Here is a 21,383-nt window from a genome sequence, read left to right on the forward strand (position 1 = left end):
CAAGGTATTGCATGCTAATCTCTCAAAATCTTTTTTTAGACTGAACTTGTGTGTATCGCACTGAAATTGAAATAATATTTTTTATGTAACTTATTTCTCAAGGTGCTCCGTAAAGATCTTCACTGCTTCCATTTAAAACTTGAGGTCAAGGATCTGAAAATGCAGATTGAACACATGATGTCTCTAGTATCACTTCAAGAGCAGCAACATAAGCAAACTGAAAAGTAAGTGTGTGTTTGTATATCATGCTTGACGTGTTTGTTCCTCTTCAAAGCTTGTTACTTGTATAATAAATGTACAGATTTCAGTGAGTTTCAGGTAACAATGGCAGCATAATTTTCCAAACCTTTATCTAAACAGTTATAAATACTGAAACAAAAATATATTCCTATATAATGGAAAACATCATAAGCATGGTATTCTTGTAATGTTCAACAGAATGTTGAAAATTCCCTCCACCTCCCAGTATCCCTTCAATATAAGATTTTTCCTTTAATAAAAGGTGATCAGCATAAGAACGGCCACACTGGGTCAGACCAAGGGTCCATCTAGCCCAGTATCCTGTCTTCTGACAGTGGCCGATAACAGGTGCCCCAGAGGGAATGAACAGAACAGCTAATCATCAAGTGATCCGTCCCCTGTCGCCCATTCCCAGCTTCTGGCAAACAGAGGCTAAGGACACCATCCCTGTCCATCTTGTCTAATAGCCATTGATGGACCTATCCTCCATGAATTTATCTAGTTCTTTTTTGAACCCTGTTATAGTCTTGGCCTTCACAACATCCTCTGGCAAGGAGTTCCACAGGTTGACTGTGCCGTATGTTGAAAAAATACTTCCTTTTGTTTGTTTGCCTATTAATTTCATTTGGTGGCCCCTAGTTCTTGTTATGAGAAGGAGTAAATAACACTTAGGGCTTGTCTACACTACCGGCCGGATCGGCAGGCAGTAATCAATCCAGCGTGGATCCATTTATCACGTCTAGTATAGACACAATAAATTGACTGCTGGGCACTCTCCATCAACTCTGGTACCCCAGAACGAGGAGCGTAAGCAGAGTCGACGGGAGAGCGCCAGCTGTTGACTTACCGCAGGGAAGACACCACAGTAAGTAGATCTAAGTACGTCTACTTCAGCTACACTATTCACATAGCTGAAGTTGCATATTTTAGATCGACCCTGCACTGTAGTGTAGACAAGCCCTTACTTATTTGCTTTCTTCACACCAGTCATAATTTTATAGCCCTCTATCATACACCTTCCCTCCCCCCCCGCTCCCGTCTTTTCCAAGCTGAAAAGTTCAGTCTTATTAATTCTCATACGGAAGCCGTTCCATACCCCTAATCATTTTTGTTGCCCTCTTCTGAACCTTTTCCAAGCCCAATATATCTTTTTTGAATTGGGGCGACCACATCTGCACGCAGTATGTGGGCGTACCATAGATTTATATAGAGGCAATATATTTCCTGTCTTATTATCTATGCCAGGGGTCGGCAACCTTCGGCGTGCAGCTCACCAGGGTAAGCACTCTAGCGGGCCGGGCCAGTTTATTTACCTGCTGACGCGGCAGGTTCGGCTGATCGCGGCCCCCCACTGGCCGCGGTTCGCCGTCCCGGGGCAATGGGGGCAGCGGGAAGCCGCGGCCAGCACATCCCTCGGCCTGCGCCGCTTCTCGCCGCTCCCATTGGTCCGGGACGGCGAACCGCGCCTAGTGGGGGCCGCGATCGGCCGAACCTACCGCATCAGCAGGTTAATAAACTGGCCCAGCCCGCTAGGGTGCTTACCCTGGCGAGCCGCATGCCGAATGTTGCCGACCCCTGATCTATGCCTTTCTTAATGATTCCCAACATTCTGTTCACTTTTTTTGACTACCGCTGCACATTGAGTGGATGTTTTCAGAGACCTATCCGCAGTGACTTCAAGATCTTTCTTGAGTGGTAACAGCTAATTTAGATCCCATCATTTTATATGTATAGTTGGGATTATGTTTTCCAATGTGCATTACTTTGCATTTATCAACATTGAATTTAATCTGCCATTTTGTTGCCCAGTCACCCAGTTTTGAGAGATCCTTTTGTACCTCTTTGCAGTCTGCCTGGGACTTAACTATCTTGAGTAGTTTTGTATCATCTGCAAATTTTGCCACCTCACTGTTTACCCCTTTTTCCAAATCATTTATGAATATGTTGAATAGGACTGGTCCCAGTACAGACCCCTCGGGGACACCACTATTTACCTCTCTCCGTTCTGAAAACTGACCATTTATTCCTACCCTTTGTTTCCTATCTTTTAACCAGTTACCAATCCATGAGAGAACCTTTCCTCTTATCCCATGATGGCTTACTTTGCTTAAGAGCTTTTGGTAAGGGACCTTGTCAAAGGCTCTCTGAAAATCTATACTATACAGTATATCCACTGGATCCCCATTGTCCACATTCTTGTTGACCCCTCAAATTAGACAATTCTAGTAGATTGATGAGGCATGATTTCTCTTTACAAAAACCATGTTGACTATTTCCCAACAAATTATGTTCATCTATGTGTCTGACAATTTTGCTCTTTACTATAGTTTCAACCAGTTGGCCTGGTACTGAAGTCAGGCTTACAGGCCTGTAATTGCTGGGATCACCACTGGAGCCCCTTTCAAAAATTGGCGTCACATTAGCTATCCTCCAGTCATTTTGTACAGTATAGAAGCTGATTTAAATGATAGGTTACAAAGGACAGTTAGTAGTCCTGCAATTTCACATTCGAGTTCCTTCAGAACTCTTGGGTGAATACCATCTGGTCTTGGTGACTTATTACTGTTTAGTTTATCAATTTGTTCCAAAACCTCATCTAATGACACCTCAGTTTGGGACAGTTCCTCAGATTTGTCACCTAAAAAGAATGGCTCAGGTTTGGGAATCTCCCTCACATCCTCAACCGTGAAGACCGATGCAAAGAATTAATTTAGTTTCTCCTCCATGGCCTTATCGTCCTTGAGTGCTCCTTTAGCATCTCGATCATCTGGTGACCCCACTGGTTGTTTAGCAGGCTACCTGCTTCTGATGTACTTAAACAAAATGTTGCTATTACTTTTTGAGTCTTTGGCTAGTTGTTCTTCAAATTCTTTTTTGGCCTTCCTATTTATATTTTTACACTTCATTTGCCAGAGTTTATGCTCCTTTCTATTTTCCTCACTAGGATTTAACTTCCGCTTTTTAAAGGATGCCTTTTTGCCTCTCGCTCCGTCTTTTACTTTCTTGTTTAGCCATGGTGGCTCTCTTTTTGGTTCTCTTACTATGTTTTTTAATTTGGGGTATACATTTAAGTTGAGCCTCTATTATGGTGTCTTTAAAAAATTTCCATGCAGCTTGCAGGTATTTTACTTTTGGTGCTGTACCTTTTAATTTCTGTGTAACTAACCTCCTCATTTTTGTGTAGTTTCCCTTTCTGAAATTAAATGCTACAATGTTGGGCCTTTGTGGTGTTTTCCACGCCACAGAGGTGTTACATTTTGTTATATTATGGTCACTATTACCAAGCGGTCCAGCTATAGTCACCTCTTGGACTTGATCCTGTGCTCCACTTCGGAATAAATCAAGAATTGCCTCTCCTCTTGTGGGTTCCAGGACTAGCTGCTCCAAGAAGAACAGGAGTACTTGTGGCACCTTAGAGACTAACAAATTTATTAGAACATAAGCTTTCGTGGACTACAGCCCACTTCTTCGGATGCATATAGAATGGAACATATATTGAGGAGTGTATATACACACATACATGTGTATATACACACATACAGAGAGCATGAACAGGTGGGAGTTAGTCTCTAAGGTGCCACAAGTACTCCTGTTCTTTTTGCGGATACAGACTAACACGGCTGCTACTCTGAAACCTGCTCCAAGAAGCAGTCATTTAAGGTGTCAAGAAACTTTAGCTCTGCATCACTTCCTGGGGTGACATGTACCAAATCAATATGGGGATAGTTGAATTCCCTCATTATTCTTGAGTTTTTTGTTTTAATAGCTTCTCTAATCTCCCTGAGCATTTCACAGTCACTGTCACCTTCCTGGTCAGGTGGTCTGTAATATATCCCTACTGCTATATTCTTATTATACAACCATGAAATTACTATTCATAGAGATTCTGTGGTACAGTTTAGTTCATTTAAGATTTTTACTTCATTTGATTCTATGCTTTCTTTAACATATAGTTCCACTCCTCCACTAGCATGACTTGTTCTGTCCTTCCGATGTATTTTGTACCCTGGTACTACTGTGTCCCATTGATTATCCTCATTTCACCAAGTTTCTGTGATGCCTATTATAGCAATATCCTCATTTAATATGAGGCGCTCTAGTTCACCCATCTTATTATTTAGACTTCTAGCATTGTTATATAAGCACTTTAAAACTTGTCACTTTTTAGCTGTCTGCCCTTATATGATGTAATTGAATGGGACTTTTTTTTTTTCTTTTGACTATTTCTCATCAGATCCTACCTGTATTTGATCATTTTCCATCCTCTCCTCCTTATTAGGACATAACGAATCTCCATTTATAGATCCTTCTCTAAGGGATGTCCGAACCACGTGCTCCTCTGCACCTGTCGGCTTTCCCCCAGCCTTTAGTTTAAAAACTGCTCTATGACCTTTTTAATTTTAAGCGCCAGCAATCTGGTTCCATTTTGGTTTAGGTGGAACCCATCCTTCCTGTGTAGGCTCCTCCTTTCCCAAAAGTTTCCCCAGTTCCTAATAAATCTAAACCCCTCCTCCCTACACCATTGTCTCATCCATGCATTGAGACCCTGCAGTTCTGCCTGTCTAACTGGCCCTGCGCGTGGATCTGGAAGCATTTCAGAGAATGCTACCACAGAGGTCTTGGACTTCAATCTCTTACTTAGCAGTCTAAATTTGGTCTCCAGGACCTCTCTCCTATCCTTCCCTATGTCATTGGTACCTACATGTACCATGACCACTGGCTCTTCCCTAGCTGTACACATAAGCTTATCTAGATGTCTCGAGAGATCCACAACCTTCGCACCAGGCAGGCAAGTCACCATGAGATTCTCCCGGTCATCGCATACCCAGCTATCTATGTTTCTAATGATCGAATCGCCCATTGCTAATACCTGTCTCTTCCTAATAACAAGTAGGCTGATCTGCAAGCAACTAAGATTATTTTCAGCTGCAATTGTCAAACTTATCAGAGATCATATTGCAATCCAAGCTATTTTGAAAACACTTTCTTATTTGTAAATCTCTCTGGTACAGCAAGCATATGGAGCTTTTAAAGAACTGAATATTGCTGATACTTCAGTTGTTTTACCACCGAATTATTAGATCGGCCCACATTACTAGTATACTTCCAAAATAGAGTTGTTTAAAATGTATCTTTTTATTACATTAGCATTTAACTTCCAGAGTTGTTGGATTTTTTTCCTTTCTTTGCTGTCAGATTTCGTATGTTGTAGTATGCTTCCTTTTATTGGCAACAGAAAGTGAGTGAATAGCAAACAGGAGTTGAGTAAAGGATATTCCATATTAAGTTTAAGGTAAAGTTACTTCCAAGTAGCACAGAACTTTTAACAAAGGGATGGAGTGTGAGGGCAAGATATTTTCATTCAGTGATGCATTGGTCCATCAGTGGCTATTAGCCAAGATGGGCAGGAATTGCCCTATGGAATTGTCCATAGCCTCTGTTTGCTAGAAGCTGGGAATGGGCCATAGAGGATGGATCACTTGATCCTGTTCTGTTCATTCCCTCTGAATCACCTGGCATTGGCCACTATCGGAAGACAGGATACTGGGCTAGATGGACCTTTGGTCTGATCTAGTATGGCCATTTTTATGTTCATTTACAATTCATACAGTCCTTATCACTGCCCTGCAGAGTGCATGCATTCCAGAAGATCCCCTGCTCAATACCCTGCGTAGCTTTCATGCTCTATGTCCCACTCTGCCCCTGTCCAGTGGACCGTAGGTGCAGACTGCAGTGGTACCCATAGACTTCATAAAGGATGTTGATACAATTTCCATATGTATACCAAACAATAACATTGATGTTTATAATCTCCCTGTGCTTTAAGGTACATTGATCAGCTTTTGCTGTGTCGCAGGCTAACCTACCTGAGCTAGCTTGACTCCAGCTATCTCAGGTAACAATAGCAGTGGAGACAGTGTAGCACAGGCTATCGAGTAGAATATGTAACCAGGATTTGTGCCGGGCTCGTACTGCCTGTGGTGCACTGTCTCCACTGCTATTGTTAACCACGCTAGCTGGATTCAAGCTAGTTAAGGTAGGTTAGCCTGTGCGTGGCTTTTGCCTTAGACTTAAATGGCATTTAATGATAAGCAGAGTCTAATTTCGTTGCACAGAAGCTGTTATACAGCTAATGGGATTCAAGAAAGTTAGATGCTTTGAGCAGATTTTTTTTAAAATCAACTATCCATGTTAAATGTGATTACTGCAAACAACGCAAGTGCTGAATAAGCCACACAAAACTGAAACTGGAACTCTGGCCCACATTTTGGATGCTGTATAAAAAGTTAACACCACCACTTTGATGCCTGATTGAAAAATAATTGAATTGAAAAAAAGTCTGTGTTGGTTATCTGATGAGCTTTATAATTGAAAAATAAATATTATCTCTAATAATATCTTTAATATTATCGAAATAGATCAACCATACTTCTGTGCTATTTTTCATGTTTTGGTGTATTGCACAGCGTTATGAAAATATTACTTACTAGGACGATGAAGAATTTTCATATACATCATATTTAATAGTTCAGGGAAGAGAACACCACCAAAATTAGCAGTGATTTCTGCATGGAGTTTTAGTACTTGTCAAAAGTTGATTACGCTTCTTTCAAATTGAATCAAATAATAAGGCTGCTAAATCAACAATAGACTTTAAGGCCAGAAGGACCCAATGTGATGATCTAGTCTGACCTGCTGCATATTGCAGGCCACAGAATCTTGCCCACCCACTCTCTAGTTTAAACCTGCAAGTGACCCGGGCCCCAGTCTGCAGAGGAAGGAGAGAAACTTGCAGGGACTCAGCCAATAGTAGTTTTTATGTTCTAACAGTCATAGTTCATAGCTAGGTTACTGTTGACTAGACTAAAACTTTCATTTAAAGATATTTAAAATTATCTTTGTCTGGGGTTTTTTGTTTGTTTGTAGAGTACTAAATGCTTTGCTTCCAGTTCTAAGAAAACAGTACTTCACCTTAAAAGAAGCTGGGCTGGCAAATGCTGTCATTGAGGCTAACTTTAAGGAGGTTGAACAGCTGATTCAGAGACCAAAAACAGTAGTTTGGGCTGACCAACCTGTTGAAGAGGAACCTAAACAAAATGATCAACCAGAGATGTCTGTTATCCTGGCATTTCCACAACTTGCAAGCAATCCAAATACACCTTGCCGTAAGTATATAATTACATTTTCTAATGAAAATAATTTGCAATGTTGCCCCAAAAAGCCATGATTGATATGGATAGATTACTTACATTAATATTTGGCAATATAGATTTGCAGTGCCTGCATTTTTTATGTGAACTGTGTCTGTTAAATTGCCATCTATCCCCAAAAAAATCTTGCAAACACAACCCAAACTTTTGGTGCAAAATGATGGTCATGAATCAGCTACTCTTGTGGATACAGAGAAAATGTATATGGAAAAAAGACAATTCCCCCCGCCCTCAGACCTGCCTCAAAATGCCATGTCTGATAGAAGATGGACCATTCATTATGTCTCAGCATCTGGTTTCAATTTTTGCCTAGATTTAAGTAGATATAGTGGCACCCTTGGATTGTTCAATTTAATCTTCCTTTAATCTGACTGAATTTCCATAATTGTTGTGTAATCTACACAGTGAACTCTGGGGTGTCCTATCTGAATGTAAACCGGTGATCAGTAGGTTTGGGAAGCCTAGAGGAGAATATTGAGTTAACTTGCCAAAAGCTCCTCTTAGTCTGGCTGTTTGTTGACATGAATCAGGCATTTTGCAGGTATTGCTAAAGTTGGTGGAACTTTGGCAATTTCTTGGCAGGTCACTTAAGGTTTTGGGTTTTTTTTATTTTAATTGCGTATATTTCTTCTTTCTTTTACTTATACAAAGAAATAAACTTCCAACATATCCGATAGAGCAGAGAGGAATCAGAGATGAAAACTTAATCGTTGATCAAGCAGTTTGAATGATGCAACATTAACTTTATAATCTATGAAAAGCAGATCCTAAAGCCCACCATATTTACATTCTCGTCTTTTACTCTGGGTACCTTCTCTCCACTTGTATCAAATGTCTTTTTCTCTCAGCTGTTTGAGTGTCCTCTAATCTTAGTGATTGTCCATTTAAATTTGTGAAAGATGTCTGTAAACAGCCAAGAGACATAAAAAAACCCCTGCCTTTTTATGTAATATTCAAATATAACAATAACTAAGGCTACGTTTTAGTCACAGGTATTTTTAGTAAAAGTCATGGACAGATCACGGGCTGTGTCCACAAAAATGCATGGACCCGTGACCTGTCCTGCCCTGACTAAAACTTGGGCGGGGGGCCGCGAGTGCTCTTGGGGGGTGGGAGGGTCTGGGGGCGCTGCGGGTGCTGGGGGATGTGGCCCGGGACCCCTGCTGGTACTGGGGGGGAGGGCGTCAGACCACGGTGCACGGCCCGGGACCCCCACTGGTACTGGGGGAGGGGATTGTCGGGGCTTCCTACTTGGCTCCGCATCTCTGCAGCTCCTAGGTGGCGGAGGCAGGGGCGCCGCTGCTCCCGCCACTAGCGCCGGCTGTTGCAGCTCCCATTGGCCAGGAACCGCATCCAATGGGAGCTGTGGGGCTTGCAAGCAGCATGCGGTGTGGGCCTGGGCCGCCGCCGCCTAGGAGCTGCAGGAGGACCATGCCACTGGGATCTGGGGAGCCCCCTGCACTCCCCAAGCTCCTGTCCCTAGCCCTGAGCCCCCTCCCACACACCCAAACTGCTGCTGCTGGCTGCTGCAAAAGTTATGGAGGTCACAGAAAGTCACGGAATCCATGACCTCCGTGACAGACTCATAGCCTTAACAATAACCAGTTTTGTTCTGTTGTGTGGGGGTTTTGGTAAACTAAATCTGTTTTGGTGGGATAAGCTTATTTAAACTTTTCATAACTATCATCTGAGTGCACTCTTCTGAACCACTCTATTTTCAAGGTGAGGGCTGGAGTTTCTGGTTATGAAAACTGGCTCTCTTCTCATTTCAAATTAAAATATTATGTTTCACGCTACATATAAATGAGTGGTTTTGCCTACTTTTTGTTGTTTTTAGTTTAAATAACAATGTAATTAAAATTAGCTTTGCAAGTGTTTCATGTAAATGGTACGTGAAACACTTTTTTTTTAATTTATTTTTTTTTTAAATAAGAGGTGGATACAGCTGTTAAAAGCCTTACATGTATATATCTGGAAAAGTTGCTTTTTTTATGTTGGTGATGTATGGATATGCAAGTAAGTGTTCAGAGTATTTATGACAGGTGATGAGTTTTGTTAGATTTCGGCTATCATTTTTTGTAACTTCTATTCCCTGCCACTCTGCCATGTCAAGCTAAACACTTTTCCCATATGGAACAAAACATATCTACTTCTGTTTCACCCACCTCTCTACAAATCCTATGAGTAAACCACACACTTCCTGGGTGTGGTGCTCTGTCCCCCTCCGGTGGCACTGAGACCACTTAGAGATTAATGAGTCTGCCACAGCCTTACCTAAGAGCTATGTGGCTGTTGGCTCATGTAGTAGAGGCTCATTCATTTAGCTTCAGAGGTCTCAGATTCAATCCTGCCCACCAACACGGGGGCTCTCAGCATTACATATACATTTAGCGTTTGATCCTGCTCTTATTGAATTCAGTGACCGAGTAAAACCCATTCATGCTTCTGAACCAAAATCATAAGGATAGACTTCAGGTTTTCACACTGCTCAAGGGGATTGTGTTTGGATTAGTTGAGGATGATTCCCCATTCTCAATTTGTCTACTGTTCAAAGGCTTCAAGTGTTCCTTGGCGAACATAGCCCACTTCTGTTGTTGGATTACAGGTTTACCTACGCAAATGCAAACTACTTGTTTCAGTTGAGGTGATGCTTTTTTACGCTAATCTTAACTTTTTTCATGCAGACATGGTGCTTGACCTGGAAACTCCCAGGTAGATCTTGTTCAGTGCTTTTCTGTAGACTCCATGCAAATCATGGAAGAAACAACTGCCTTCTTAATGGAAGAGTTTTGTAGCATTGCCTGAAAGGCAATCAGTTCCAGCAACACATGTTTTTCACATAGTTCATCTGGCTAAGCATGTACTCTTCGTTTCCTCTTGAGGGTTGATTAGTTATGTAACTATGATGTAAAGCTTGTAGGGGATGTCCCCAGTTTCCTTTCCAGACTACTGGAGATTTTTATTCTTCACCGAGAACCATATTCTCTCCCCTGAGCAGCTAAGTTGTTGGCAGCCTATCCTGAAATGATTTTTCTTCATAGCAAGATGATCCACATGTTTTAATGGGCTCTTTCTTCTGATTATTTATATACTATCTAAAGCTTAGCAGTTAGGCACTGTTCTACAAAAGCTTAAAAAATTAGTCAAGCCACAAAATATGACATAAAACTGCCAATCATTGCTGTATTAAGAACCTGAAAGTTAAATTAACTATAAATAAATTAAAACTAACTTAATTGATTTTCATTGTCTATGCTGAAAGAAATCCAAAAAGTACACACAGCACAAAAAGTGACATCAGATTTTTGATATTTTTACTTGAGATGGTACTAAGAGGAATAATGAGAGCACCTAACTTAAGTTGAGAGTGACCCTTCAAAAAAGAAGCCTTCTCTTGAATGGTTTGCTTTTTAATGGTACCACTATTACCTGGTACAATAATGACACATTGCTTAAAATGTCCCCATATTTGAAACCATTGGGCCTATAGTGCCTATTTTCCTTTGTAAATTGAATAAATATTCCAAATACCTCAGGCACTTCCTGATGCATATGGGAAAATGCAGTGTTTGGAAGGAAATGAGTTAATCTTTGTGGTGGAATGTATAAACCCTACACCAGAACTGAGGGGGTTAAGGAGCAACTCGGGGCCCAGGCAGCCTTGTCCATCCCCACCTGCAGTGCATGCTCCAGCTGGAGTTGGAGATTAAAAGGGAGACTGACAGGACAGAAGGGGCCTGACAGGGCAAGGAGAAAGACTTACCCTGAAAGCTCCTGAAAAAGAATGCTACAGAAACCTTTCTCTGGAAGAAAGCCAGCCTGCTGAGCCCAGAGGGCTGAAGGTTCAGCTCTTCACCTTTTCTTTGTTACTGTGTCAAACTGTAAGACTTTGGTGGGGTAGCGAGTGGTAGGAATTGGCCCAGGAGGCAGCCTTCAGGTGCTCCTGGGTGTTGGGCATTGTTGCTTCTCACATGGCCTGGGGCCAGAGCCCTACCAACCACCTTGTTACAGAGGGCATGAAAATCTTCTCTTCCAGACTCTCTGTTGGGGAAACCCAGAGAAGGTAAAGGCTTTGCAAGCTGCATGGCTGGAACCAAGTATCCACAGGGGTCGCTAAACAGACTGAAGGTCCTCTCCCACCCCCCTTTCCTTTGGGAGGCTGCGAGACCCAATATCTTCCTTGGGACTCTGTTACCCTGGAGATTGTTGCATCTCATTGGAGAGCTGACCAGAGGATCAGGGTGACACCCACCAAAAGGCAATCCACCACAGGGCATGTTAGTGGGCAATGAGAGAAATTGGAGGTGAGGTGAGTAGAGATCTAGTGCCCTAACCATTAGGCTACACTGCCAGTGAGCACTGCCCATCAGAGTCTTGTATTGCTCTCCTGGATGAAAAGTAGTTTGTCTATCCTGCACTTTCACTGCATAGTTCTAAAATTCATGAAGATGGCTTTTCCTCTTGTTGGCCTGTACTGCATTTGTGTTTAAAAGACCTATTCAGAAAGGTAAAATTGTTAGGAATGGCTATGCTTTCAAAAGCTTCTACAGATTTAACTTTGCCATTAATTTTGTTCCAAGCCGAGGCTTGAGGACACAACCTTTTTGTCACAAAATGTAGATACCAAAGCTTCTAAGAAACAAAAAGTAGGTTAGAGAACAATATTAGCATAGAAAAACATGATTCTCTCTATACTAAAGAGGGAACAAAAAGAAATGGGAAGGATGCAGTGTTTTCTTATTCTTTAAAGACCCCCCAAAATAAGTTTTCTCAGAACTAATTATTTTTTCCCAAAAGTCATTTCAAAAGAATGCTTGGCAATCATTTAGCAATACCTGACCCGACTAAGATCTTTAGTAAACAAATATAAAGGAAGATTTATACAGATGTATTTGGTACATAGATTATTTTAGTTTAGTTTAGTTCATAATATGTTCAAGATGTTGGAAAGGAAATAGGGTTTTGCATCAAGACTGAACAACACTGACCACCTGTTACACAGTGGTCATTATTCCTTATTTTAAAATCCATATTTCACATGCAACATAATTGCATGGACTTTACTTGTCAACAGTAAAACATAACTGTTCATTTTTGGCACTTGATTTTTATTTTTAATTTCATTCATAAGTTGAGAGAATTAATTTTAAAATCTACAGTATTTCATAAATATGTATTTCCTCTTGGGAATGTTTCTGAAGTTTTGATTTTAAATACTTTGTTTTTGGAGAAGTTAATTGGTGGTAATAACGTGTTTCATTCGCATTAAATTGAATTATGTATACAGTATGCTTTAATAAAGTATTATGAGTCTGGGGAGTCCAACAGGAAGGGTGTGTATTAGGTCAGCTTGTTAGTAGATGTAATTTACTGCTCTTGCGTCTAAATATGGATAGCTTTCAAAGAATGAGCATTTTGGGGTGCTGGGGTATTATAAATGTCTTCCTGCAGAAATGAAATACTATTATGACTAAATATGCTAACCATGCTGTGCCAGCACTCATGGATCATATATTAAGATATACTAGGGAACTATAACTTCCTTTTCAGTATATGTTTATAAAGTTATTACATTTGTTTGACTGAACTAAGAAGATTCTAATTATCATTCATTATCCATTAATGAAAGTTCCAAATATGTCACTCTAGCTATCTACAAGTAATTATGATCAGCCTAGGTGTAAAAATAAAATAGTATAGAAAAGCAATGTCTGTGGCCACAAAGGAAATTGCTGACTTTTTCACATCATAAAACACCAGGCAGGAAAATTTTTTCTTTTTTACAACATTGTCCTTTTTCTTACAGTCTATTAAGAAAATGGAAATATGAAACTTTTATAAAGTTTACCATCAAATTATGGTAGCTTCAATGGCTATCAGTTTAAAAAAATTGGCAATTAAAACTTGATGCCACAGCAGCATTAATTTATAAAATAGCTGTTGTGGAACTAAAATGGTATGGTTAAAATGATAGAATTAAACTCTGTTGTGACACTGTTCACATAATCACGATACCTAGCAATCTAAAGCACTTGAAGCATTGCAATAGGAGGACAAGGAAAGAATTACAGTTGCAAGCCACTAGTTTTTCATAGGTTGCTATTAGATTTAAATTAGGGTTGCTGGAAATGAGGAGACAGTATAATGAAGATTTTAAGCATCTGTGGAATACTCCTTTCTCTCCCCTGCTTTTCAGTTACTTGGGTCAGGAGGAGCAGCCAGTTTTACTTTATATATTTTGTAAGAAAGTGTTCTGGCATGGTTCTGAGAGAAATCACACAAGAACTCTTATTCACAGGGAAAGTCTGCAGATCCATTACAGTGGTTCTTACTCTTGAGCTTGCAGCTTCTTGGGGGCATTGACCAGACTTGTCAATCAGGCAGACTGGGAATGGCCATATCGCTGAACACCCAGCCAGCTAGCCAGTTTGAACTGCCTCCAGCAGCTTGCAGGAAGTCTTTACCAGATCTCCTGCTCAGGGCAACAAGAAACCAAAACAACCAAGAAAGGATTCTGTGTGTTACTGGGCTGTTGTTTAACATCAAGCGGGCCCTGCTGCAGGATTTTTTTGAAACCCCTTCTGATATCAAGGTCGCTGGCTTCAGCAGCTTTCATTGTAGGCTCCCTGGAAGAACATCGGCAGCCTAGAGAAGTTTGGCAGAAGAAGGTGCAAAATTCCCAGGCTCACCAGACCCACTTATGCCATGGTCAGCCATGTCATAACTGCCAGGCTAACCAAAGCGTGCTTGTGCTGCAAGGACCCTGCTCACTGTGGGTCGACCATGCCCCAAATAGTGAGCCAGCCAGCCTTCCCTGGAGGACTGAGAGGGAAAGCAATGCAAACATGGAATTCCTTAAACCTTTAGAAGCCTTTCACCATCTTTTCCAAAGCAAATTCAGATATGTTAGCTCTTTTCCCTATGTTGATCTCACAGCCCCACATGCACACTCTACTGGTATCATTAGTATTACTGATACTACCTATGGGTGGAATCTGTATCCGCTGATCATGTAAAGTTAGATTAGAAAAAGCCCTAGAGCAATCTTGCATTGGCAGAGATGGCAACCAAAAGTTCCGATACTTTTCTATCTCTGTTACACGGCAAGTTTAAAAGAATTACTTTTATCAGCTTACAATAGCTATTTTAAAAAACACATTGAAACCTTCCTTGCAAAATTTCATATAAAGACCACTGGCAAGAAATTCCTGATTCTTATGTTTTCAATTGTACCTACATATGCAATTTGCTTATTTTCATTATGGGAAATAAATGCTGTAGTTAAGGTACTAGAAGGCATTTCTAGTCATTTTTCGCCCTGTTGGGGTGTGAATGGTTTTGAGGAGGGTATTTTTTGCTTTACTTAAAAAAAAATCTAACCTTGCTGAAGTATCTGCAATATCAAGATTGCACAACTAAAACTGCAAAAATGAAGAAATATAATTTTTTACAGCGATAGTAAATTGGGCATGTTGTACATGTGCAGTATTTTCCAATTTTTCCCCCTAAAGCTTGTCTCTTAATATATTTGCTTTTTTTCTTAGCATAAAGATTGTAGGTTGCACAAAATGGCTGAAATTACATTGTTCCCAGAACTTTACCTTTTGCATCTCCTGACTTTTGGTCATTTTATTATGAAACTTTAGCATAGAATTGCTATATAGGTTTTGTGCATTAAACAGAGCCTTATCTTCTTTCTCATTAAAACATAGAAACTTTGCAGAGTGTATACTGTTGTTGTTCAACAGTCTAAATACACATTCATTTCAGAAGTTACTCAAATATATTAATTATTTGCTTTGAAATTACTTCAATTACAAATTCATCTTTGAGAAAAATCTGTCATCTTCCTATGGGCTAAAGGAGTGTTTTAGGAATAAGTTAGAAGATATTTTTATTTGGTTGCAGTTTGTGTATGTTGAACAGAATCTAAAATTATTTGGAGCTGTCATTGACTAAAACATAAATGATGTGTAAAATTCAAGATATAGAATAGGTATACTTCATGAACACAGTCTTAAGGTTCCATCGAGTTAGGGTCTTGGGTGATAGAATGACCCACACTATTCACAATGTAGAGTGGAAGGGGGGGTGCATGGGGGAAAGATGCACAAAGCTAGGTTGAGGGCCATAACTGGTATTTACTAGTATTTCTGTGAATGAGGATGTTCTTGGCATGGTTTCAGGCATCCCATTTCCTGAAGCCTTACTGTGCATTAGTAGTGAGAGAACAAAATTGATTTACAGGAAAAAATGGCATCCATTACCTTCCCTAGTGACAAATACCAAAAGTAAAGTCAATTTACTATTGTGTGGGGCAGGGACAATTGGGATATAGTTGTATGATAGTAAAAAAAAAAATTGATTAAAACAGGAAAAACATTTTTCTGCCTTATTTAAAAGACTTGTTATATACTGAAGAGCTCATTCACCCTGTCTTAATACGACTTCCTTCCTTCCTTCGTGTTGAATAAAATATTAATAATGACCACCATGCCAGTCCCATGAATGCAAACTGTTTTCTAGCCTTTTCACATCATAGCTATTGTTATAAGAATGTCATTAAATTGCCCACCATAATGATCCCTCTGGGTCACATGAATATTCAATAGCTGAAATTCATTCACTAGACATAATTTGCGATTCGGAATTCCGTGAGTCAGAAAGTTGTTAAAAGAATCAGAATTTATGATTAGTGTAGTAATTGGATCAATCATTTGTAGCCCAGAAATGTTTATTGAAATGCATACATTAATATTTGATTTCACTTTAGCAGAACAACCTGGCAGACTTAATTTAGCACAGTTTCCAGAAATATCCCCTCCTGCATGTATTAACATGAGTTCTAGAAGAAGAAGAATCCTGGCTATTATTTTGTCCCAAACTTCAATTAGAACTAATCCAATTCATCAATGTGTCTTTGTCACAAACCCTACTTATTTGGGCTGTGACTCATGATTGCTAAATACTGCGTTCTGCTTTTCACATGAACTTATACCTCTGTAAATCTCTTATGATTGTACACTCCCCTCTTGATAAATTAGTTCCTCAGGGTAAAGTCTTTTGGGCAAACCAAAGGATGACCAAAACCTGCTGCCTCTTTTATTTGAAGTGACACTTTTAACTTCTTCTTTAAATCACTTTTGCACTTAAACTATTTATATATAAAATCATCTGGTAAAACAACAGTTGATTAATAACAAATTTTGGCAAGTATAGACTTAAAATTCATTAGCCAACCGCTGTAGATCAGTCAGTTCAGTAGGTATGTGCTCTGTTTTCAATGAGAAATTCCATTTTTAGAAATAAGCATTTTGCTCAAAGAAATCCAATTGGTGATGTCACTTCCATTGTAAAATATATTTTACTCCAGTCCCTTATCTTTAGTGTAAATATTTCTATTGCACATCAAACATCTGAATATACTGAAAGCACTAATTGTAGACTTCATAATGACTCGTTCTCGTATAGCAAGCAAAAGGAACAATTTAATACTCCTGACTGGCACTATTAGAAAACTTTTACAGTACAGTAAGCAAGAGGGGGAAAAAATCCATACAAATCAGAACATTTGACCAATTTTACAAATTGTCTTTTTTTCAGATGAAAACATACTTTTTATATTACCGTAGGTGTGCCTATCTGATACCTACATTCCAGTCAATAAGCCTAATACTAAATTTTGTTGTTTAAATAGCTCTACAGGGTAAATGCAGTCAGAACCATTTCAGATGGTGGGATTTCTTCTTTCAGAGGATCCATTTTGTATGCAAATGTTTATTTGCTATACCACATAACAAGTTTGATTAAATGTTTGCCATGTTGGATGGCCTTCTTTTAAGACTTTCTTTTTGTACCTTTTTATTTGGACATTCATTCAATTTTAGTTCATTATCTAGGAATAAGATATATTCCCACCTACTATTCATTTTAATATAAACCGTTTTAATGAATGGTCTTGTTTATTGGCTTCTTGGATGTTTGTCATCAACATGTTACTTTTCAACACATAAGTGTTTCATAAAATGTTTTATATTAGTGGATGTGGCAAATAAGAATGTACTGACTCCTTATTCATTCTGTTTGCACAATGATGTATTTAGTGAGAAATTAGCAGAGTACACATAGACTAAGAAGCATCCATCCTCCCAAAAGAGGACTCTGGTCAATCAAGGGATAATATTACCCCGAAGTTGCATCATAAAAATGTTTCAGTTAATGAAATAAATTCCAGAATTACTTCAGTCCTTTAAATCTGAAACTGTTTTGCCTCTCCCTGAACAGATGTAAATATAAAAGGAAGGCTGTGTAAAATGACCACATGTCTGCACAATCACCTGGATCATTCTTTTGAACACACAGCTGTATGGCCCCATACAGCAGAGTTCACATAGAGTAAGAACAGATTCTAAGATTTAGAAAATAGGCCAGTTCAACACCGTTATGGAAAAGTAGCATTTAATCAATCTGAACATACACAACTGCAAATTGATTGACAGTGTTACATACATGAGTCTCCTCTTTTAATATGTCTTTGTATACGTTACCTAAGTATTTGAATCTCTTATTTGGACAAGACTTTCCTAGAATTGAGTGCGCTACCATTTAGAAAATAGAGAGAAGCAGTTCACATAGGTGTTTAAATTTTAGGCATATGGTATTTTCAGTGTCAGCCAATTGTACCAAACTGTAACTGTAAATGTGGTGCATCAGATATTGGGAGAGCATATAACAAAATAATAATAATATTAAGATTAGGGCTGTCGATTAATTGCAGTTAACATGCAGTTTTAATTGCACTGTTAATAGACTACCAATTGAAATTTATTAAATATTTTGGATGTTTTTCTACATTTTCATATATATTGTATTCTGTATTGTATTTGAAATCAAAGTGTATATTATTTTTATTACAAATATTTGCACTGTAAAAATGATAAACAGAAGAAATAGTCTTTTTTAATTCCCCTTATACAAGTACTGTAGTGCAATCTCTTTGTCGTGAAAGTACAACAGGGGTGGGCAAAATTTTTGGCCTGAGGGCCATATCTGGGTGGGGAAATTGCATGCAGGGCATGAATGTAGGGTTGGGGCAGGGATGCGGGGTGCGGGAGGGAGTGCAGAGTGTGGAAGGGGGTGCAGTGTGCAGGAAGGGGCTCAGGGCAAGGGGTTGGGGCACAGATGGGTGTGGCATGTACGAGGGGGCTCAGGGCAGGGGGTTGGAGTGCAGGAGGAGTTTGGGGTGCTGGGCTTCAGCCCGGGGCCGCTTACCTTGAACAGCTCCGGGGTGACAACTGCGCACAGCGGGGCAAAGGCATGTCCCTGCGGCCCCTGGCGGTGGGGGCAGAGGGCTCCACCCACTCCCCTCGCCTGCAGGTACCTCCCCCGAAGCTCCCATTGGCCACGGTTCCCCATTCCCAGCCAATGGGAGCTGCAGGGGGCAGTGCCTGCAGGCGAGGGCAGTGCACGGAGCCGTCTGCTGCTCACTTTCCTAGGGACCTGGTGCCAGCAGCATCTGGGAGCAGCGCGGGGCCAGGGCAGCCTTGGCACCACGGGGGTGACAATCCCACAGGCAGGATCCAAAGCCCTGATGGGCCGGATCCAGCCTGCGGGCCGTACTTTGCCCACCCCTGAAGTACAACTTAAAAATATAGATTGATTGGTTTGTTTGTTACATGACTGCACTCAAAAAGAAAACAATGTAGAATTTCAGAGCCTACAAGTGCACTCAGTCCTACTTCTTGTTCAGCCAATTGCTAAGACAAACAAGTTTGTTTACAATTACAGGAGACAATGCTGCTCTCTTCTTATTTACAATGTCACCAGAAAGCAAGACCAGGCATTTTCATGGCATTGCAAGGTATTTACCTGCCAGATATGCTAAACAATCACTTGACAGTCCTGATTAAGATGTTCCATGTGTAGTTACCCCTTGTACTGAGGTCTGTAGAAGAGAGTCCTCACAAAAAGGCTTCCAGTCACCACTAACTTCTTTACATGGTGCCCAGGTTTTAACTGCAGTGCTCTTTGCAGTTTCACTTGTTACTTTTTCAGCTTTTAGTTAGAAATGATAGCATTGGCATAGCTGGAAAATAAGAACCCTAGTACACTATGTATGGAAATGTGTCCTTTGGAAATATTTGCAGCTCACAGTTTGTCAGCCATGTTAATGTGCCTGTAAATTTCCCCTGACAAATAAGATAGTGCCATAATTAGAAGCATAGAACACAACCAAACTCCTGTGGATGGTGCTGAATCTGCATCAGAAAAAGAAATTACTGCATAAAAAACAGTGTTAGTTAGAACTCCAGTAGCCTATGCTATTCCCAACCCAAAAAAAAGTTCAAAGCATTTGATGGATGTAGTGTAGTGGTACTTTTCTTATCTGTAAAGCAAAAGCTAGACAAGATGTAACTAAAAAACACCCTGATTTCGATGACCGAAAGATAGGCTCAAGGAATGTTTGCTGGACAAAACTGCTGAGATGTAGATGAAATGCATGCGCTTACAGCATATCTTAATAAATCATTGTGGGTTCAGGAATCCCCCATAAATTACTATCCTATCCTATCCTTATGTATCACAAGCCTTGTATTAAGCTGAACTCTATGGAGGAATGCTCATACTGTGTAGTAAGAGTTGTTATACAAGACAGACGTTCCTTAAACTGCATTAATAATGTAATGACCGATAAGAGTGCCCAAAAATTTACCTGTCTTGCTGTACTTAGCTTCAGTACTATTCTTTCCTTGTAAGATTGGAATAACACAATGTTAAAGACTTCCCTAATTAATTCACTTTTTTTGATACATTTCATGCCCATCTCATGTTTAATTTGTGCCGTAACTACTTGTGAATTTGTGAAAAGCAGCAGTCTGTTACATATGGCTCCTGGGTTCTATGAACTATTTGTATCACCATACTAGCTCGGAGTCCTAGTCATGGTTCAGGACCCCCTTGTGGTAGGCCCTGACAAAAACAGAACAAAAAGACTGTTCCCACCTCAAAGGTTTTTACAATCTAAGTATAAAACAAAGGAAACTAGATGTGGGGGGGGGGGGGGTAAAGGAAACCATGAGTCAACATTGGTCAACGGGATAGGCAGTGGTCTCAGCACACCAGCAGCCTTGCTGTTGTCAAGTTTTTTGTAGGAATCATGCGGGGGGAGTTTTTTGGGGATTTGAAAGAGGATTAATAGAACTCCCCAGAATAATTCCTAGCTCATATAGTTTAGAAAAATATCAAATCCTGGTTTAAAAATGGTCAGTGATGGAAAATCCACCATGACCCTTGGTAACTTGTTCCAATGATTAAATTACTCTCACCATTAAAAAATTTAAGAAAACAAACATAAGAACATAAGAATGGCCGTACTGGGTCAGACCAAAGGTCCATCTAGCCCAGTATCCTGTCTACTGATAGTGTCCTAACAGGTAATGATCAAGTGATCTCTCTCCTGCCGTCCATCACCACCCTCTGACAAACAGAGGCTAGGGACACCATTCCTTACCCATCCTGGCTAATAGCCATTAATGGACTTAACCTCCATGAATTTATCCAGTTCTCTTTTAAACCGTGTTATAGTCCTAGCTGTCACAACCTCCTCAGGCAAGGAGTTCCACAAGTTGACTGTGTGCTGTGTGAAGAAGAACTTCCTTTTATTTGTTTTAAACCTGCTGCCCATTAATTTCATTTGGTGGCCCCCCTAGTTCTTATATTATGGGAACACTTTCTCCACGTCACTCATGGATTTTATATACCTCTATCATATCCCCCCTTAGTCTCCTCTTTTCCAAGCTGAAAAGACCTAGCCTCTTTAATCTCTCCTCATATGGGACCCATTCCAAACCCCTAATCATTTTAGTTGCCCTTCTCTGAACCTTTTCTAATGCCAGTATATCTTTTTTGAGATGAGACCACATCTGTATGCAG

At 40.1% G+C, this 21,383-nt stretch overlaps 1 protein-coding gene across 2 annotated transcripts in view; it reads left to right on the plus strand.

Annotated features, from left to right (window-relative positions):
* Positions 1-21,383, plus strand: part of KIF18A (kinesin family member 18A) — a 108,738-nt gene that overhangs the window by 70,906 nt on the left and 16,449 nt on the right. For both annotated transcript variants that reach the window (XM_008179246.4, XM_042849108.2), the window contains exons 12-13: positions 103-224; positions 7,168-7,406. In XM_008179246.4, the coding sequence (XP_008177468.3) occupies positions 103-224; positions 7,168-7,406 (361 nt within the window). The remainder of the gene's footprint in view (positions 1-102; positions 225-7,167; positions 7,407-21,383) is intronic.

Source organism: Chrysemys picta, chromosome 4 (genome assembly GCF_011386835.1).
Source record: "Chrysemys picta bellii isolate R12L10 chromosome 4, ASM1138683v2, whole genome shotgun sequence".
NCBI classification, from domain to species: Eukaryota; Metazoa; Chordata; order Testudines; family Emydidae; genus Chrysemys; species Chrysemys picta.